We start from the raw sequence: 17,918 nt of genomic DNA on the forward strand, positions 1-17,918 counted from the left end.
TGCAAGCAGGAACAGGAAAACAGTCCTATAGTGTGAAACTTCACGCATTTACCATTCAGCACAATGAAGGTCAAACATTCAGGCGATGTAACGAAAAGAATAAATAAAAAAAACCTGACTGATCTGGTTAAAGTTGGAGGCCGCTTTGCTTCTGAAAGGCACCCAGCGACGAATGAATCTGGGCAGAACAAAACAGCGACATGATGAGACTCACGGGTTGTTCTGTTGTTCTTCATTCTAAATGTATGTAAGTAGCTGGAATTACACAATAGATTCATATTTCAGTCCAACTTCCTGCCAGCGTGATGCTGAAAACGAAAAAGTCTTACGTGTCATCTTCTTCTCAAATACAAAATTCACTTTATGTCGACTTTATAAACTTAAAAAAAACTTGATGAATAGACCGGCTTGATAGATTTGTTAATTTTCGAGAACATCTTGAGGTAATTTGCAATCTCTGTCCACCCACACTGTATTCACTCCACATAATATGTCCAGGAGAGGCACAGATTGGATTTGCAGTGATGAAAAACAATTTGGATCACCAATGTTATTCTGTGAAAAGAAAAAAAAAGAGAAAGCATGTCATCTCTGCTGCCACAGCACTCTTTCTGAAACCACACATCTTTCTACAGAGAACGATTCCATGCATTACTTATTTCTTTCTTATTATAGAGAAGGTTGATGCCGGTGTGGTCTGCGAACGTCAGCGTCACGTTTTAGCATTCACACTTTGGTTTTTTTCTCCTTTTTTTTTTAATAAAATGTGATCAATCATACAAAGCTTTTCTCTGAAGGCTCATCAAATATTAAAAAATACCAAACCCCATCAGTCATAATGTAATATGCATATTCTCTCTGTGCCGTGTGGTTTAAAATGGCAATGATCACTGACGTCAGTGAAGGTTAGGCTTTTATAGCACAGGGCTTTTAAACGGCTGAGAGTGATCCAAATATTGCAAATATAATGAGGCAAGTTTCCGTAAATTACATTAGAGTTTTATTCAATCATTGTTGGCCCAGAAATGATGGATGATATAAATAGAATTCACCAAGACCCTCCATTAGTCTGTTACCCCCTCTCCAACCTATTCACCAGTCCCTGCACTTTCCATTTATTCAATGACAACAAAAGATCATGTGTTGACACTGCTGACAAAAGGATCCACTCCAGTGAGAAAATATTTAAGGTAGCACAATAATACGCTTATTCTCACAGTTGATGGAAGCAGTGTGATGTTGTCTATTTATCCCAGGGATTCGTTCCCTGCAGCGCAAGAAGTAGTTTTTATTCAACTTTCTATCAAATTAATGAAATACTGTTCGGGATCTTTTAGTGATTAAACTTACAGGAAGATGTTACGACTCAAACACCTGCAAAGTCTGATGTAATATAACACAAAGCCTCTGCAACACAACCTTTAGAAGTCTTTGGTGTTCAGTTGTGACCGACTAGTGTGTCAGACAGACAATGATAAGAATATATATTAGCTAACAATCTTGTGCTGCGTGTGAATGAAAATACACAGCTGTTGTTTGCAGACGTTCATGCGGTTGTTTTTCTCTCATACTTGTTGAAACCCAGGATCACGTCAAAGCGTGTCAATGTCACGTTATGTCGGCGTGATAACTACACACTTGTTTGACCAGGGGTTGTAGAAAGTCATGTGAATAAGTACACGAAGAGAAAGTGAGGATGTGGTTGGATGGAAAGATCAAAGATCTTTTACCTGGCAGCCAAGTGTTCACGTTCGTGAGAAAGCAAAAGTCTGCGAATTTCCTTTAAGCAATGTAGGTTAAGTAAATTACGTGACATGAGGGTGGATCAATAAGTTCTGAGACTGCTCCTGCTGCGCGTGAACGATGCAAAGAGTGGGCTTTCACGTTAAAAGTGCATGACATTGTTGAAAAGATGCACCACGACGGAGCTGCTCTGCGAGCTTTGGTAATTTGGATTTAGCTGATTTTCAACCAGGTCTTGTGTCCAAAGTCCAGCTAATTTCAGCCAAATTTACTTTTGACCAAACAGACTGATATCGAATTTTTCATGGCTTTCTGTCTTCGGAGGGTCGAAGTTACGACGGCAATAACCTAACTGTCGAAAAGAATGAGGGAAGAGTTTTTTTTGTTTTTTTATTCTTCCCGCAATTATCCAACTCGACTCTCAGATCCTGCCAGGACAATATGTGAAGAAATGAATAGTGTGATTGTTTACATTCTGCTGCAGACTGGAGGAGGTTAGAAAACTTCGCAGGATTACGTGCTGCTGTTTATTTTTTACTCTGCATCAGGCGAACTCGCTTGTTTGGACCAAAGAAAACTGCTGTAAATCTTATTTGATCTTGTTGGAAAGTAGTGAAGGGTTGGTGCTTCCTATAAAATCAAGGCAACGTCTGACATACCAAATCATTACCTTTGTATAACTTCTTTTCATGTTATACCTAAAAAAAAAAAAAAAAAGTCTCCACTACCCAAGATTAAATACTGGTTATACTACTTTTTTTTGTTACTCCAGCGACTTATCAAGGTATGAAGATATTCTTCGGGGGGAGGTTCACTGTGACTCCCAAACCTGCATCTAGAAACAAGCTGGAGTCGATGTGTTGCAGACTCCAGTTAATAATTAATAGATTCTGCATTTTGAATGAGTTCTCTGACGGATTCTGGGTCAGTGTTGGAAGAATTTACCAGTGATGTTGTGTTTTTGGCCCACTCGCAACAGCAAAGCCTCCTGCACTCGATAGAACCAGGATTTACTCCGGCAGGCTGCTTTGCCGTAATAAAGAGAGCTCGCTGGTACTGTAGTGTTCAAACTTCAAACAAGCTTTCGGAGAAGCAAAACTGAAATTTGGAGAACCGCTAACTGTAACATATCTCTGCAGTACTATGAAATGAAGTTGTGCTGCCATGATGGTGTACGCAATGTGCTACCAATGCCAAGCGTGTAATACATAATAACAATAATAAATGGTCTACACTTATACAGCGCTTCACCACCTTCAAGGTCGCAAAGCACTTTACTCTGTTTTCTCATTAACACACCGACGGTGCAGAGCAATTCAGGGTCAGTGTCTTGCTCGAGGACACTTCAGCATGTGGACAGGAAGAACCAGGGGTCGAACCGCCAACCTTACAATACAGTGGGCAACCCGTTCTACCATCAGCCGCCCACAACGATAGTAATCATACTACCGCGCCGGGTCGGTGTCACGCTCTGCATCATCTGGGCGTGAAAACTAAGGTGCCTAAACTTTAAGCACCAAAAAACACATGAGGTTACACTTTGAAAAAGATCGGGAAAAGATCCTCATAAATAATTGAAATACGTCATCCAAGCTACTCAGCACACATTCAATACTTAAAGTACTTAAGTCAAGACTTTTTGCTTCCTCACAAATTCAAATCCTCTGGTGGACTAACGGTCGTATTACACTCTAAAGCCTGATACTAGACTGGATGGATAAAAGGTTTCAACTACGGCTCCTCCCCTCCAACTGCTGCTCTCCACAGTCAGCTTATAGATACGGACAACAAATTAAAACCTCATTAAAACGTATGACAGCTGCATACTCTTATTGTAAGCCGTGGCATATCTGGATGGATTGAGATCTCGAGGTTACGGTGGATGCAGCTGCAGCAGACCGTCATGACAACAAGGATGTAGGTGGACAAAGTACCAGAAATAGCAAAAAAAAAAAAATAGGAAGAGGTCTTCCAGTTGTCACTTAAAGATGACCCGATTGCCTTACCGCGTATTCTACTTAAGTCATTTGACTTTATTGTGCTCTTAAGGAAATATGTATTTACTTTAGTTGTTGAAGCAGAGGTAAAAGGTTTCGGTGAAGATGCTCCATTTCAGCACTTTCCTCATTATTTATTCATCCCTCCTACTTAAAATAGGATCTGAAAAACGGCGGTTAAACCCAGTTCTGCCAGAACAGTTTCCCCTCTCCAGAAATTAAACTCTCAGCTCGGCCATCGTCTCCTCCCGTTCAAACTGAAGATGCAGAGGAACACTTCACCTGTCACACGGGGCTCCCACTTCTAGTTTGCCTCTATATATAGACGGAGATAAGACTCCTACAGGGTCCTGTGAGCCTTCCTAACTATGAAGCTAAATAAGGATCGGAGGAGTATTGACGTCAGACTGACACGCACGCACGCACGCGCACATGCACACGCACACACACACACACACACACACACACGCACACGCACACACGCACACGCACACACGCACACAAATACACACATGTATGGAGGTTCATTCATATGTGAGCAGAGCAGAGATGAGCACACACCAGCTTTTTTCTCTCACACTCACACTCACACACTCACACTCACACACACACACACACACACACACACACACACACTGCAGCTACTCCTCTTTCCAGCCCTGCCTCTGATGTCATTCTGTGGATTGGGACTGTTTCAGCAGCAGGGCATTATGGGATAGCTTATGAGGGCTTAATGTTTCCTTGAAGTAAAGCACTGCTAAATAATGGACAGAGAGAGAGAGAGAGAGAGAGAGAGAGAGAGAGAGAGAGAGAGAGAGGGAGAGAGAGAAGGAAGAAAGACGAGTATATAAACACAAACACACATACATGCGTGTAATTTTCACGTCTACAGGAGGCAAAAAACTGACTCTGTATCCTCTAGTGGACTAACACACACACACACACACACACACACACACACACACACACAACCTCCACATTCACACATTTAATTGCAAACCTATACTTTTCCTCCATTTGGGGATTTAAGCTCGCCGAGTGTCTGCTGCTCCGACAGGTGGTCCCTCACCGGTGATAAGGACTCACCAAATTTATCGGAAGCTGATGAAGATGATCCGATGTGTGCTCGCGCCCGCTTTGTCAGTTCCCCCATCACACCGCTTCACCCAGGGGATGTGAGGTCACCTCGATACTGACCTGGCAGTGTAAAGAATAAATGGTTTCTGTAACAACACATTGATTTTCCTTCTCAGAAGAAGAGGGGAAGTTTCACATCAGCGTCTTCACTTCGGATGTCTGAAGGGGATTTGTGGTTTTAATTGGAGGTAATGCAAAGAAAATGTTTTCTGAGTGATTTAATGAAATCATCACAGCTACAGTCACGTGCAGTTAACAAGCTGCTTTATGCAGAACCAAACGTCACTTAATTGGAAAAAGAAATTGTGAAAGTGAAATACAAAATAGTAGTTAACTTCTATTTACTTCTTTGGAAAGAAGTTTTTTTGAAGTGATTTATCACGTAATAAAAAAATAAATAAAACAATTATTACAATGAAAAGTGACCAAAAATATTAATTAGCGAGGACAAATCCACGTGTCTAATTTGTCCTCGCTTGATTGTTTTGAGACCTCAAGGACGGTTCTCCATGAGCATTAACGTTATTAATGTGTTAAGTGAAAAGTAGATATTGTTACCATTAATAAGATCAAAATTAAACTTGGCCCGAGAGCAAGGACATAATTTAAAATATTCGGCACTAAAAAACCTACAAGTAAAGCTTTAAGAGCGATAAAAACGATGTTACACTGTAAGAGGTTTGCTCACAGTAATACGTTTAACATGCAGTTTGCAAGCTCAGGGCCCAGATTACACCTCTCAGGCTACACAGGGTCTGTGATTGGTGGAAAAATCATCGTAATTCAAAGTTGACGACGTGTGATTGAATTAAAAGTCTTTTTAAGTTAGTCTGGTATTACCTGACCCAAATTCCCTGGCTGTGTTTATGGGTATGACCACGCCCACTGGGAATCGTTTCCAGTCGTTTGCATTATGATGGGTGTTTATGATGGGTTGATTTTGAAAATGCTGGAACAGCCTTTAACCAATCAGCATTGACTGTATATTTTTTTCCCAAATGACCATTTCAGACTTAAAAAAAACGCTTCAGACATTATTGTTGCTTCGGCTCTGGTCATCTCGACTTCGATATCATCGCACTTGGCCACCCCCACTTGTTGCTGAGGGGTCCGGCCTTCATAGCGGCCGTGCTACCTTTCCTGTAAACAAACATTTCAGACTATAATTAGAGCAAAAACTGGCAGCGATCAATAGGCGAGTGGAGCCAGGCGAATTCCAAGTTAACCGCTCCGAACTAGCAAGATGGCGCCGGCCGATATCTGAAGTCAAAGCCTCGTAACAACCGTTCACGAACCAACGGGTGACGTCATCGTTGGTTGATGATTTAAATGACAATCTTGGCAGTTGTTACTTAAAACAGCAATCGAAAACACAGTAAACGATTTCATGCATTTTTAAAGTAATCTGTAACAATCTGTACAGTTATTTAATATTATGAAAAGTGTTAATAATATGAAATTAAATGATTACACCTGTATAAATGATTTTTTTTTTTAATGTTATCCAATAATCCTTTTTTTAAATTTTTATTTGACTTATTTTGTTAGTTTTGCAAAAATTCTCAAATAAACATCTATTTGTTCAATTATTAACATTTTTCCATTTCATTTTAACATCTATTTATTAGCTTCTATTTTTCCCTTTTGTGTATCTACCCATTCATTTATTTCTCAGTCACATTCGGTCCTCCGTACCGAGGTTGTCGTAGTCTTTCCTTCCCACTGACTGTGACTGACTGCACTCTGACTAAACTCATTAAGACTGCTGAGAAGCAGTTAGAGTTAAGAGGCAGTGGTAATAAATCCAACAAGCCAATGACTCTGCTATGTTTATCGCTCGCACAGTAACAGATTCCTGCCTGCATTCTAGCGTGTGTCATCAGCACCAATTTTTATAGCAATAAGTGAATAATATAGTCCTACGTGCAGCTCCTTATTAATCATTACAATTGGCAGTAATTGCGATGCTGCCATTGTTACGTTGCAGGAATGGTGATGTAAAAGTTTTGGGAGCAGCTTGAACACGTATGTTGAGTAGGAGTGCACGGACATTTTTTTTTGGTCTCATTGTCCAATTACGAGTAATATTAACTTGTAATTGGTGGTGGTGGTGGTGGTGGGGGGGGGGGAGATTGGGTGTTGGAGGGAGGGGTGGGGGGGAAGGTGTCCATCCATATGGAGGACAAACTTTTCGTTTCCTCTATTTTCTGTTGCACGGCCACTCAGATGAACCATTCACACACAGATTTTCCACGTATTTGTGCTCCTCTTCACACGCAGGCGCACAAATCCTTCAACCTGACAGTTGGCGTGCGTCATGTGGCGCTGATGCTCATTCAGTCCCTCCATGAAAAGTCTCTGACTGATGAGTGATGTAAGATTGATCTGCAACTCCTCTTCTTTCTGCTCTGACAAACGAGTGGGTGTGTTTGAGCTTTCAGGAAGAGAGACGGGGTAAAGAGGACGAGGGAAGAATAACACAGTGCTGATTGTGGGTTTATTTGGTTGTTTTTTTGGTCTGGTTTGCACCACAGCGGGAGGTGAAAAGCTGCAGCTGGCGGGCAGGTGCTGAATCTTCACTGATGTGTGCAGGTGAAAAGTATTAAGAAAATCCACCTGTCTGCGAGTTGTGCTTTAAATGATGGATGACAAAATTTTTGCCTCTTTCTCTCTCTCTCATCAATTTCACCACCACCGACCCCCCCTGCCCACAGTCTCGAACTCAATCTCTCTCCCACTTTGTCTCCTTAACAAGACCCCCTGTGGCTGCCTGTTTTCCTCTCATATCAGTCACTGTCTCTCCGCCTCAGCCCAGGCCTTTTTCTCTCTCCGGTGCACCGAGTCTGGGTTGCGCGCCCATCTGCGTCATGCATGAGGCATGCCTGAGGGTTAAAAATAACAGATGAAAGGGGAACAGACGGATGCAAGGAGAGAGGTGAGGGGGCCCTGATGACTGTAGGGGTGAGCATATGAAGGAGAGAGATGGAAGAGTGGACTGCAGGAATGAACTGAAAAAACAATCCATTAATAGTTTGTGGACCTTTTTTTCTCGAGTCCATTTCTAGGCAGTGTGGTGGCACTGCAGGGATTTGAATGCTGTCTGCCAGCGGTTGTCACAGTTCCTAATGAAAGCGTCTGGTTCCTGAGTACTGGGAGATAATGGGCAGTATCTGTAATAACCATAAAAAATAGGATGTGAGGCGTGTGTCCTGTAAGGTGTGCACGTGTGCCGTCATGTAATTCAAACTTTAATGGAGCTAAAAGTGAACGAAAATCCATCAAAACTGAAATTGACTGGATTATATGTGTTAATCCCCGAATCAATCGAATCAGTTCTGATTTTAAATGATTTTTTGAGTCTGTAGGCTAAGATTAGGAGTTAATATATTTTAAGGACAAAAAAAAAATTTGAATTTTAGACCTTTTCCTGCAACTGTTTTTTTCAATGCTGGATTTAAAGAGCTGCAGCTATCAAAAGTTTCTAACTCTGAAACTGACAAAGTTACAATCATGCTGACTGCTACACTTCAATTCGCTTTTAAATGATCTGTTTTATTCCTCTGTCACCTCAAGTTCGATCAATTATCACCCGGTTTGACTGTCGTGAGACCAAAGAATCGTTCCAAATATAGAATAATAGGGCCAACAAAACTACTGGTAGATTCTGGAGGCCACTATCAATGAAATATATGAAAGTCAGACAGTACGTCTTCATCTGAGTTCCTCCCCTCCCAGGTCTGGTTAAAATTGTCCCTCAGACCTCGGAGCACTAGATTGTCTCCGCCTGTAGCCGTATCAATGACATTTATGGACCGTGACCTTGGGGCCAGGGAACACAAATGTCTGCCACTGAGTCAGTAACTGGCAGAAAGCCCCAAAATGACTGCAGCAACACCGCTGTAGTGATTTCCTGTATCCAGTCCGAATGTGAAAGCCCAACTCATTTCATCGTCTTAAACACTCGGAGCAATGAGGAAAAGCAGCGAACCCAGACGTCCCTGCAACTTCCTCCAGCTCGTCCGAGAGGATCCCGAGCTGCTCTCGGGCCAACTGGGAGATATAATCTCTGCGGCGGACCTCAGGGTCACGTCTCAGCTGACTGTCAGTCATCCTAATCAGGCGCCCAAACCACCTCGATTAGCTCCTCTCCAGGCGGAGGAGCAACAGCTCGACTCTGAACTCCTTTCAGACACTTGCACCCGTGACTACCGCTGATGCTCCTTGAAGAAAATAAACAGCACGGCGCCGACATATACTAGATTTTGACCTTGTCTTGTCGAAGTATGCTGAACTTCTCTCCGTTTGTAGCTGTGGAAACTGAAGGTAAGAAGTTATTTTTCTTCACCTACGGTACCTGCACTTTGCTTACGTTGCCTCACAGCTCAGATATGAACACCTGTGTTTATATTTGGCAGTCTTGGTGATGTACAGAGCTGATGTTAACTTTTCAGATGACAGTGCTGTCAGAGGCAAAAAAAAAAGAAAGAAAAGAAGCTGCTGCTGTTTTGTCAGTTGTCAGCGCTTCTTCTACCTGCGGCGGTGTGACACGACAGCACAAGTCCAAACAGGAGGGTGAATCAGTCACTATGTGCAAAATACAAATAAAAATGTATACCGATGGCATGGAAATGTGTGTTGAGTGCAGGATTACTGCCTGAAATTCAATAATTACAGTCACTAATAACATCAACACTGTTACTTTGACATGTTTTGGCACGGTTTGTGTGTCAGCAGGATTTTGATGGAGGTGAACATCACTCTGTTGTCTGAGGTGATAAAATGTTCTAGTTTGCATGATGTACTTCGCAGCCGGCATTCAGTCATCAGCTGCTTTTCAGTGTCAGAGTTGGATGTGTGATTTCATCACTGTGAGGACGGGAGTGATTCTGCTGGATGCTGATGATCAAGTATCACTTTAAACTTACAGAATGTTTTTTCTCTTTATCTGCGTGGAGCTTTTAAAAGTCCTGTGAAAAGCAGTTTGTTTGCCGAGTAATGAAAGTAAAGCGATGAGTAAACTTGTTATTTTCAATGATTAATCAGTAACTGGTTGCCTCAGTATCAGGTTTTTATTGCAGCTGATTTGTTGTTCAATGCTACGGAGTTTTTCTTTTTCATTGTTGTTGTTTTATATATTACAATTTTGATGGAAGTCATAGATTTGCAGTAAAGAGGCGGCAAAATAATGAAGTTTACTGCAGCTCAATGGTGAGACGAAGCCAGGTTCAGGTGTCTCCACCCAGGAGCTCTAAAGGTTAAATACGGTTAAATATGTATCAATTTGTTATTTTTCACATAAAGAGAAGCTCATTCAGCTGGTTTGGTGGAGCTCAACTACGTGAATGAGTGTTAGAATATCCGGCAGTGCACTTTCAAGGTTAAAGTAGCTCTCAGAGGAAAAAAAGGTTTGGAGAACTCCTCGTCGTATGTTTCCTCTCCTCCTGCCTTCCCACTCATCCCATTTATCCAATCACAGCACGGGTCAGGTTCTCTATGACGTCTCAGACCATTCGAACAAAGTGCTATTTCCTCACTGACCCTCTCGTTTGTCTCGCAGGAACTCCAGCTCCATCTACCACCAGGTTGATTCAGGACTCAAGACGTCCTCCTGCAGAACATCTGCTTGGATCCGCACTGACTGCAATCACGTCATCGATGGAGTCCGAGTCTGACTCTCCATTCAAGTGTCACAAACTTGTCAATAAATTGTTTCATCTCGTATTTATGTGGCAGAGACTCAACTCGTTGACAAATGCCTATTGACTGAACTCGATCGTGGAGAGACAGATAACTGTAAAGGGGTCAATCCATCTTTGAGTTAATACCCTCCTCGATCTGGTTAAAATTGTCCCCCAGAATGCTCTGGATTCCTGGATAAGGAGAGGTGCCGGCCTCATGCTTGAAATTTATAGTTAATCTAAGAACCTTGGACCGTCTCCATCTATAGCCGTAACAGAAATCAGGAGTTCAGGAGGACATAGTGGCCTCATGAGCTGGGGACATCGGATAAGACAGAGACATGATGATGAATAACAAAAACATTCTTTCACAAACAATGTTTTTTCATCAAAGTTAAATGAGGTGTCCCACTGGGAGACACAACAAGTCACATTACTGCAATATTCTCCGTTTCGTCCCCGCTGGGGACCTGAGCTGCACTTCATATCTTGTTTTCAAACCGAGGCACAAAAAAAAAAAAAAAGCAGTGCCACTCATTCAAATCATTCTTTTCAATCACAAAACTGTCACTGCAAAATAGGATATTTACTATATCTACAGAAGAAAAGGCAGCAATTCAGACTCCTGAAATTAAATAACTAGAAGACAGAGATAGAGGATGGCTGCCCCCCAAACCCCCCAAATCCTCACTAAACTCCCAAATTAAATGTGAAACTGCTTCAACTTTCAAATATGGCCAAATGTTTCCTGTAACACTCTTTGTCAAGACTTGATTATCGAGATGTTCTGTTTTCTGTTTTTGAGCACTTTGACATCCCTTCACTGGTTGCCGGGATTCGAGTGTTGAGGTTATCGTCGGTCTCCGTGCGTCACATCACTGACGTCAGTCTACATGCTTCTTTTAAAATTAAAATGTTAAAATGTGCTTTTTGTCCCTGACTGTCTGGTGGTCTGTCCTGACTTGTCTTATCCCAGTACTGCTGCCTACCTGCGTACCTTTTGTTCCTGACGAGCAGTCGCTGCATAACTGATTCGGTGGTGTTATTATGGAACATAAAAAAGGTGTCTTTAATTAAAAGTAATTGAAAGAGACACATGAAAGAAGAGAACCTGGCACCCTGAAGGAGAGAGAACATTTTCACACGATCGATAAAAGAAAAAAAAAGAAAAGACCTTACACCTGCAGAACAGTGTTAATAAGAAAACATATGTGCAGACACAGGGGAAGCAAACAGAGTTACTGTTTGGAAGATGATGATTATGTGAAATAAAACATGAGAAAAGTGAGAAAATCTTTTATCTGTGAGTCAAAGTTTTTCTACCTTTTCTTCTTTTGCAGGGATGCAATTACAGCAGTAAAGCTTCAGTGAATTTAACTGACCAGAAAGGATGCTGAAGCAAATAAAACACTGCTACACATCAGAGGAAAGAACGAATAATTTTGCTGTTTCACTCGGCACAGAATGTGTTCCCTGGATAATTTCTATCTGTCCTCGGTGCAGGATCAAATACAGGATTAGTATATCGCCCTCTCCCAGGGGATAAAGCACAAATTCAACACGACAAGGAGATGGGGAATGTGTTTGTTGTCGCTGCACCAAATCCTCTGCGGTAAAAAAAAAAAAAAATTCTCTGCGCAAGAATCATTCCAAGATTAAATTAAAACGGCGCTGCCTTAATTTCCTCTCTGTGGCCATAATGGTCTATGAGCCGTATGGCTGAAGCACAAACTGTAAAAACACTTTACAAATATATATATCAAACAGAGTTACTCAGCAACTAAACATGAGGTGCATAATATAGCAATTAATAATAAAAACATCCTTAAAAAAAACTTACATATGTTGCTCTTTAGGAAATCACAGATGGGAATAACTCAGCACCATTATAAATGCGGGAGTAGAAATAAAACATGATGCATGCTGGGAGGTTTATGTTCTTGACACGTGCTTGACACTTTATTTATATGTCGTTAAGTCTTGACCTTACGATTTTTGTGGCATATATATTTATATTTATCTATAGATACAAAGATAGATAAAGATACAGATACATAAATGAAATTGAATTGAATTAATGAGATGAGATGGTGGCTGCTGCATTATAACATGATTATTTAGTAAACATTGTTGACCATGTAGAAGATATTTAACATTTCATGCACCTGTCTGTGTACAAGTGTGGAAAAATATCACTTTTCTTCAGTCTTACATGCTCTTAGATGAAATTGTTTTGTGACTTGTACATCTCATAAAGCAAGTGAGGGATATGTAGATCAATAGTGTCTGGAAAATGCTTTTATGTTTTTTGGTGATTGCGAAGAGGAAGCAGTGAGTGGACACTGAGCAGATCGGCTTTGAAGAGAAATGGACCTTGTGAGTGAGCGAGTGAGAGAGAGACAGAAGGATGGAGATGGAGGAGGAGGAAGAGGAAGAGGAGGGAGAGTGAACAATATTGATCTGAACGCATGGAAACACGTATGGCTGAGTGTTATACAAGTGTTCTTATGATGATCAAAATGAGACGGGAGGAAGTTCTACTGACCAAACAAAGCATAGTTCAGCCATTCAGTAAACTACTGTGTATAACCATGAAGAGTATTTAAACATTAACAGTATATAACCTCAAACTGTGTATAACCATTAAGAGTATATATCCGTAGACTGTATATAACCATTAAGAGTACATACCCATAGACTGTATATAACCATTAAGAGTACATACCCATAGACTGTATATAACCATTAACAGTACATAACCACAGACTGTATATAACCATTAACAGTATATAACCACAGACTGTATATAACCATTAACAGTATATAACCATAGTTGAATGGGAGTCTACGTCGCTAGAGCCTTTTTAGAGCCGACCCCCCCAGGTGGTACTCGGTGGTATTGCAAGTTATGGCACTTCCACATTGGCCTCATTTTTCAGACCCGAAAGCCACGTCAGCTTTTATATACAGTTTATCGAGTCAAGCATTTGTGCAATACTGAGTTTTACTCACTTGGGTCAAACTTCAATGACACTAAACTCTACTTTTTTTTTTATAATGCCAATAAATGCCAAAGTATATTTAAACTATCAAATGGTCTTTGTGCTAAAATGTTTCCAAGCCCAAACCTAGATTAACCCACGCTCACATTATTAGGGTTATGTGACCTTCTTCAGGGCCACAGAACACATTAGAGATCTGCTTTAGTAGACCGAGTACCTGCACTGAGGAGGAGAAACAGCGAATACAAAATTAGTTAAAAGTATATTATTTCGATGATCATGCGTTATTAAGAGAATCAGCATGATTTCATGTATTTGTGAGCAAGTTTTTCCCCTTTAAAATTATGAAAAACATCATACTATACTTACATTTAAGTACAGATTGATTAAGTACAAACTCTAAAAATGGTCAAAATGAAAACAAGAGGTGAGGATGTTCTCCTTAAATGGCCATCTGGCACTTTAGAAACCCCCACCCCCCCAAAAAAATCCCCAAAAAACAGTTGTCTTATAAGAATAACAAACTAATTACACACCACTCCAGCAGCCATTGTCTTGCAGACTGTGTGCCAGTGTGTGTGGAATGACAGCAGCAGTTTATGGTTAAGCGGAAGTAGTGACGCCAAGGCACCAAGAAAAAAAAAAGAAAGACGCCAGCATAATCACAAAAAAAAAAGAAAGGGAGGGAGCATTGGAAGACAAAGAGAGAAATGATGTAGGAGAGGCGAGGCGAGCGAGACGGGGAAGAAAAGCACGAGCGTCTTTGTCTGTGACTATCGGACGGACGCTGAGAGACGCTGGTGCCTCGGTGGATGTGCGCGAGACGACGGACGAAACGTGCAGATGAGCAAAGTGTTAGTTTGCTACAAGACAATATGTTGAGTCACCTCGAGGAGGTACACGTCCTGGGGTTTGTCTTTGTTTCACATGCACACCACGCCGTCTATTGTAACCAGCACAGAGTGTGTGCTCACATCCTCCTGTCTGGTCTCATACCTCCTTCGTTACTGCGGGCCTACGACTACACTCAATGTACACACAACACACTCTTATGAATAAGCTTCCCGTAAAGAAGAAGCATGTTAGAAGTCGTCCTTCGTTATGAGTCGGCTTAACGAGTCGACACCTTTTTAATAAAGACAATCGAAATGAGGCAGAGTGTATTCAGCAGGAAGAGATCACCTTCTTCGGATATCGGGGGAACTTCCGATATTCAAACGCCAGCATATCAATGAGCAGCTATCGACGTTGCTATAATTGATTTAAGCTTCTTTTTTTTTAGACGGCAGGCAAATCGGATTTGTTTCTCAAATCAGATCTTCAGGACATACGAATCAGCTTCGGTGTGTCCAGATGTCTCCAACCTGTCTGCGTGGGTTGCTGTAGTAACGACGCACACGCAGCTGCGCTGATAACGCGGCTTTCCAACGCGAAAACTGCTGGCAAAGAAGTAGCAGCAGACAGTTTATTTCAGCTTCTGTCCGTGGACTGTTGTCATCACCAAAATCTACACTCGCTGCTAGCACTCTGACAGCACTCTGATAGCACTCTGACAGCACTCTGATAGCACTCTGATAGCACTCTGACAGCACTCTGATAGCACTCTGATAGCGGTAGCGTCGATTCTGCTCACTCTGTCTTTCTGAAAATTAGGTTGTCACCATGTGTCGCATTGCAAATGATGCAAGAAATCCATCCGGGAGACGCATCTATAGAAATCAAAATTGAAATCGCATTTCAAATCACCTCCAAATGTGGTTTGGATCTGATTTCTTGTGTTTTTTTGATGTTCAGACTTACAAAAATCTATTCGGATACAATCTGGATTGGACAAAAAAAACAAAAAACAATTTGGGCTGGCAGTCTGAAAAAGGCCTTAGTAGCAAATCCAAACACCAAAAGACAATTGTTGGAAAATTTTGGTTTTGGGACAAGGAGCGTCCGATAATTTGAAAAAGGTGATCTGCTGGATTGGCAGCAAAAAGGTTCGAGGTCAAAATGGAACAGAAATGTAAATTTGTGGTTTGTGCCCGTCCCAGCATGACCTGCAGCAGACACTCCAAAAGGCTCATTACGATCATCTTATTCAAAGTTTATTTCAGGATGTCTCACACCACTGAGTGCAGCAAAACAACATGCCACGCCAGTGCAGCCGGTCCCAGTGACGCACTCCTCTCCTGGCAGCTAGTGGTGAACCAAATCCGAGCAGAGAGCGAAATAAAGTCAGGTGGGATGCAAACAGACGTGCAGGTGGACAGAGTGACGCGCTGTCAGATGTGCTGGAGTGGGCGGCGGGCCGGGGAAACCTCGGTGTGTTTCTGTGTGGGGATTTTTAGATAAACAAGAAGTTTGGTGCCCACACAGCGCTGCGAACCTGCTGTGTGGGTGACTGGCACAACACAGACTGACTGACATGCCGTGGTGGCATTTAGACAAAGTTCTGCTCAGCAGGAAGGCATGCAAAACACACGTGTACAGACGCGCACACACACACACACACACACACACACACATACACGGGCACGGCTGGTAGTGTGGGTGTGAGAAGGGGGAAGCCGGTGAGATGTTAGTCCCGGATGGCCGGTGGGCACTTAAGCGTCGACAAATCCAGATAAGGACAAAGCATGGAGGCGCGATGGAACAACAACACACCGTGTAACGGATCCCCTCACTTACTCATTTGTTCATCATGCATGTGGATCATTTTGGCCGAAACGCACGTGCTGCATTGTGCGCATAATGTACGAGGCCGTGCACACGTGCGTGTGACTCTCTCCTTGCTTATGCGCTCATCTGTTGAGCCGCCTGCGAATGAGTTCTGTTGTCTACATCTCTCCTGCCTCTCCATCTAAGCAGCAACCCAGATTTACTTTCAATGTGAGACATGCGAGAAAAAAAAAAAGAGCTTAAACGATTCTCCAAGGTCTGCTCTGACCCTCCTACAATCTCACTGCCGTTTTTCTACAAAGGTTATTTTCTTTGTATAATTTCAAAATGTAGCTTGCATGAAAATGCTCCTTAGAAACCACTACTATGAAAGTACAAGGTCATATTCCCCCTCTATGGGTCTTTATGAAAGAATGTCTAAAAGAATTCACGTACATAATCAGTTAAATAAAATGGAGTCGTACATTACAGCGAAAAGAGACTGGAAAGCAAACAAAAAAAGGATTATGAGAGACCTCAAAAGCTCGCATAAGACTCTTTAACTAATTAAGTCTCACACATTTCCATCACATTCGATACAAATATGTTTGTCTTTTACATCCTTAGGCTTTAATCTGTGAGCGTAATGTCTTGTGATGTTTAAAAATGACACCAAAAAAATGTCTTTTAAATGTGTCTTGTGTGACGTTTGCACTAGATTTCATCACGATGTTCAAGTGTTTCTATTTTTCTGGTCCCTCAGATGATGAACTACATCTTTTTAAAATATGAATTTGATCAAATCAAAAAATCAAATGGGAGTATCATTCATTCATTCCGCTATCTTGCTATCTTTCGGCTGGCCAGGGAACACAAGCAGCGACAGCTTGCGGCACAGACACACAACAAAACAAACTTGAAGTGGCATGCATATTCAGGCATCTGTTGTGTTTCGCTGTCGTTCTGCTTTCTACATTCATTACTGGCCAGTTACTCCCTTCATTTATCAAACTCATTAACAAGATTTGAACGAGTGCAATGACAACAGAGAAACAGGCCACAAGAACTCAGAGAAATTAGATTTGAAAAGTCCAAATTTCATCTTTATATCTCAGATTCTCGATTTAAAGGATCCAACTGTCCTTCAACAGTTAAAGAAAGCCCACTTTCACGTGTCCAATCCTGCCTTGTTTAGCTAATTAATTCCATTCCAGATCTTCATCATCAACAATTATGTCAGGAGCTAAATTTAATGTACAAACAGCATGACTGGAGCATGTTGTAGTTCACCTCCACCCAAAAAAAATACTACTCAGCCAGGGTTGTTTTTGGTGACTCTCCTGTGGCACCAACATCTCCCCTTATGTTTGAATCATAAATCGGGGGCATCCTCTTTACCTAAGACACAACCATCTAAGCAGGTTTTTTTTTTTCTGTATCTTTCTGTTTGGCTTCCAGCGCGCCGGAAGCAGACCATAACGGTCTCTGAGAGCGCCAGCCAGGAAGCGAGCTGTGCGCTCTTCTCCTACCCGTCCTCCGCTCCTCCACAAAACTCAGTCATCATTACCGGGCACCGTGCCTCGGCTTGTTGTCCCCTCCCCTCCACTGCTTCTACATCCACTCCTCAGCCCTCCCTTCCTCCAGTTCCAACGTGCGTATAGAGAAAGTCTCCTCCTCTCACAGAGACTCATGAGCGCACGTTTCCAACCAGCTTT

General features: G+C 41.9%; 1 protein-coding gene across 2 annotated transcripts in view; it reads right to left on the reverse strand.

Annotated features, from left to right (window-relative positions):
* Nucleotides 1-17,918, reverse strand: part of cryba1l2 (crystallin, beta A1, like 2) — a 35,125-nt gene that overhangs the window by 15,890 nt on the left and 1,317 nt on the right. The window contains exon 2 of one of the 2 annotated variants that reach the window (XM_069165918.1): nucleotides 4,827-4,937. The exons of the other annotated variant lie outside the window; for it this stretch is intronic. Coding sequence (XP_069022019.1) covers nucleotides 4,827-4,893 — 67 coding nt within the window. The 5' untranslated portion in view covers nucleotides 4,894-4,937. The remainder of the gene's footprint in view (nucleotides 1-4,826; nucleotides 4,938-17,918) is intronic. 2 annotated transcript variants of the gene reach the window in all.

This window comes from Embiotoca jacksoni, unplaced genomic scaffold, assembly GCF_022577435.1.
Source record: "Embiotoca jacksoni isolate LCO1_2020_lvr unplaced genomic scaffold, fEmbJac1.0.p SCAF_36, whole genome shotgun sequence".
Classification (NCBI taxonomy): domain Eukaryota; kingdom Metazoa; phylum Chordata; class Actinopteri; family Embiotocidae; genus Embiotoca; species Embiotoca jacksoni.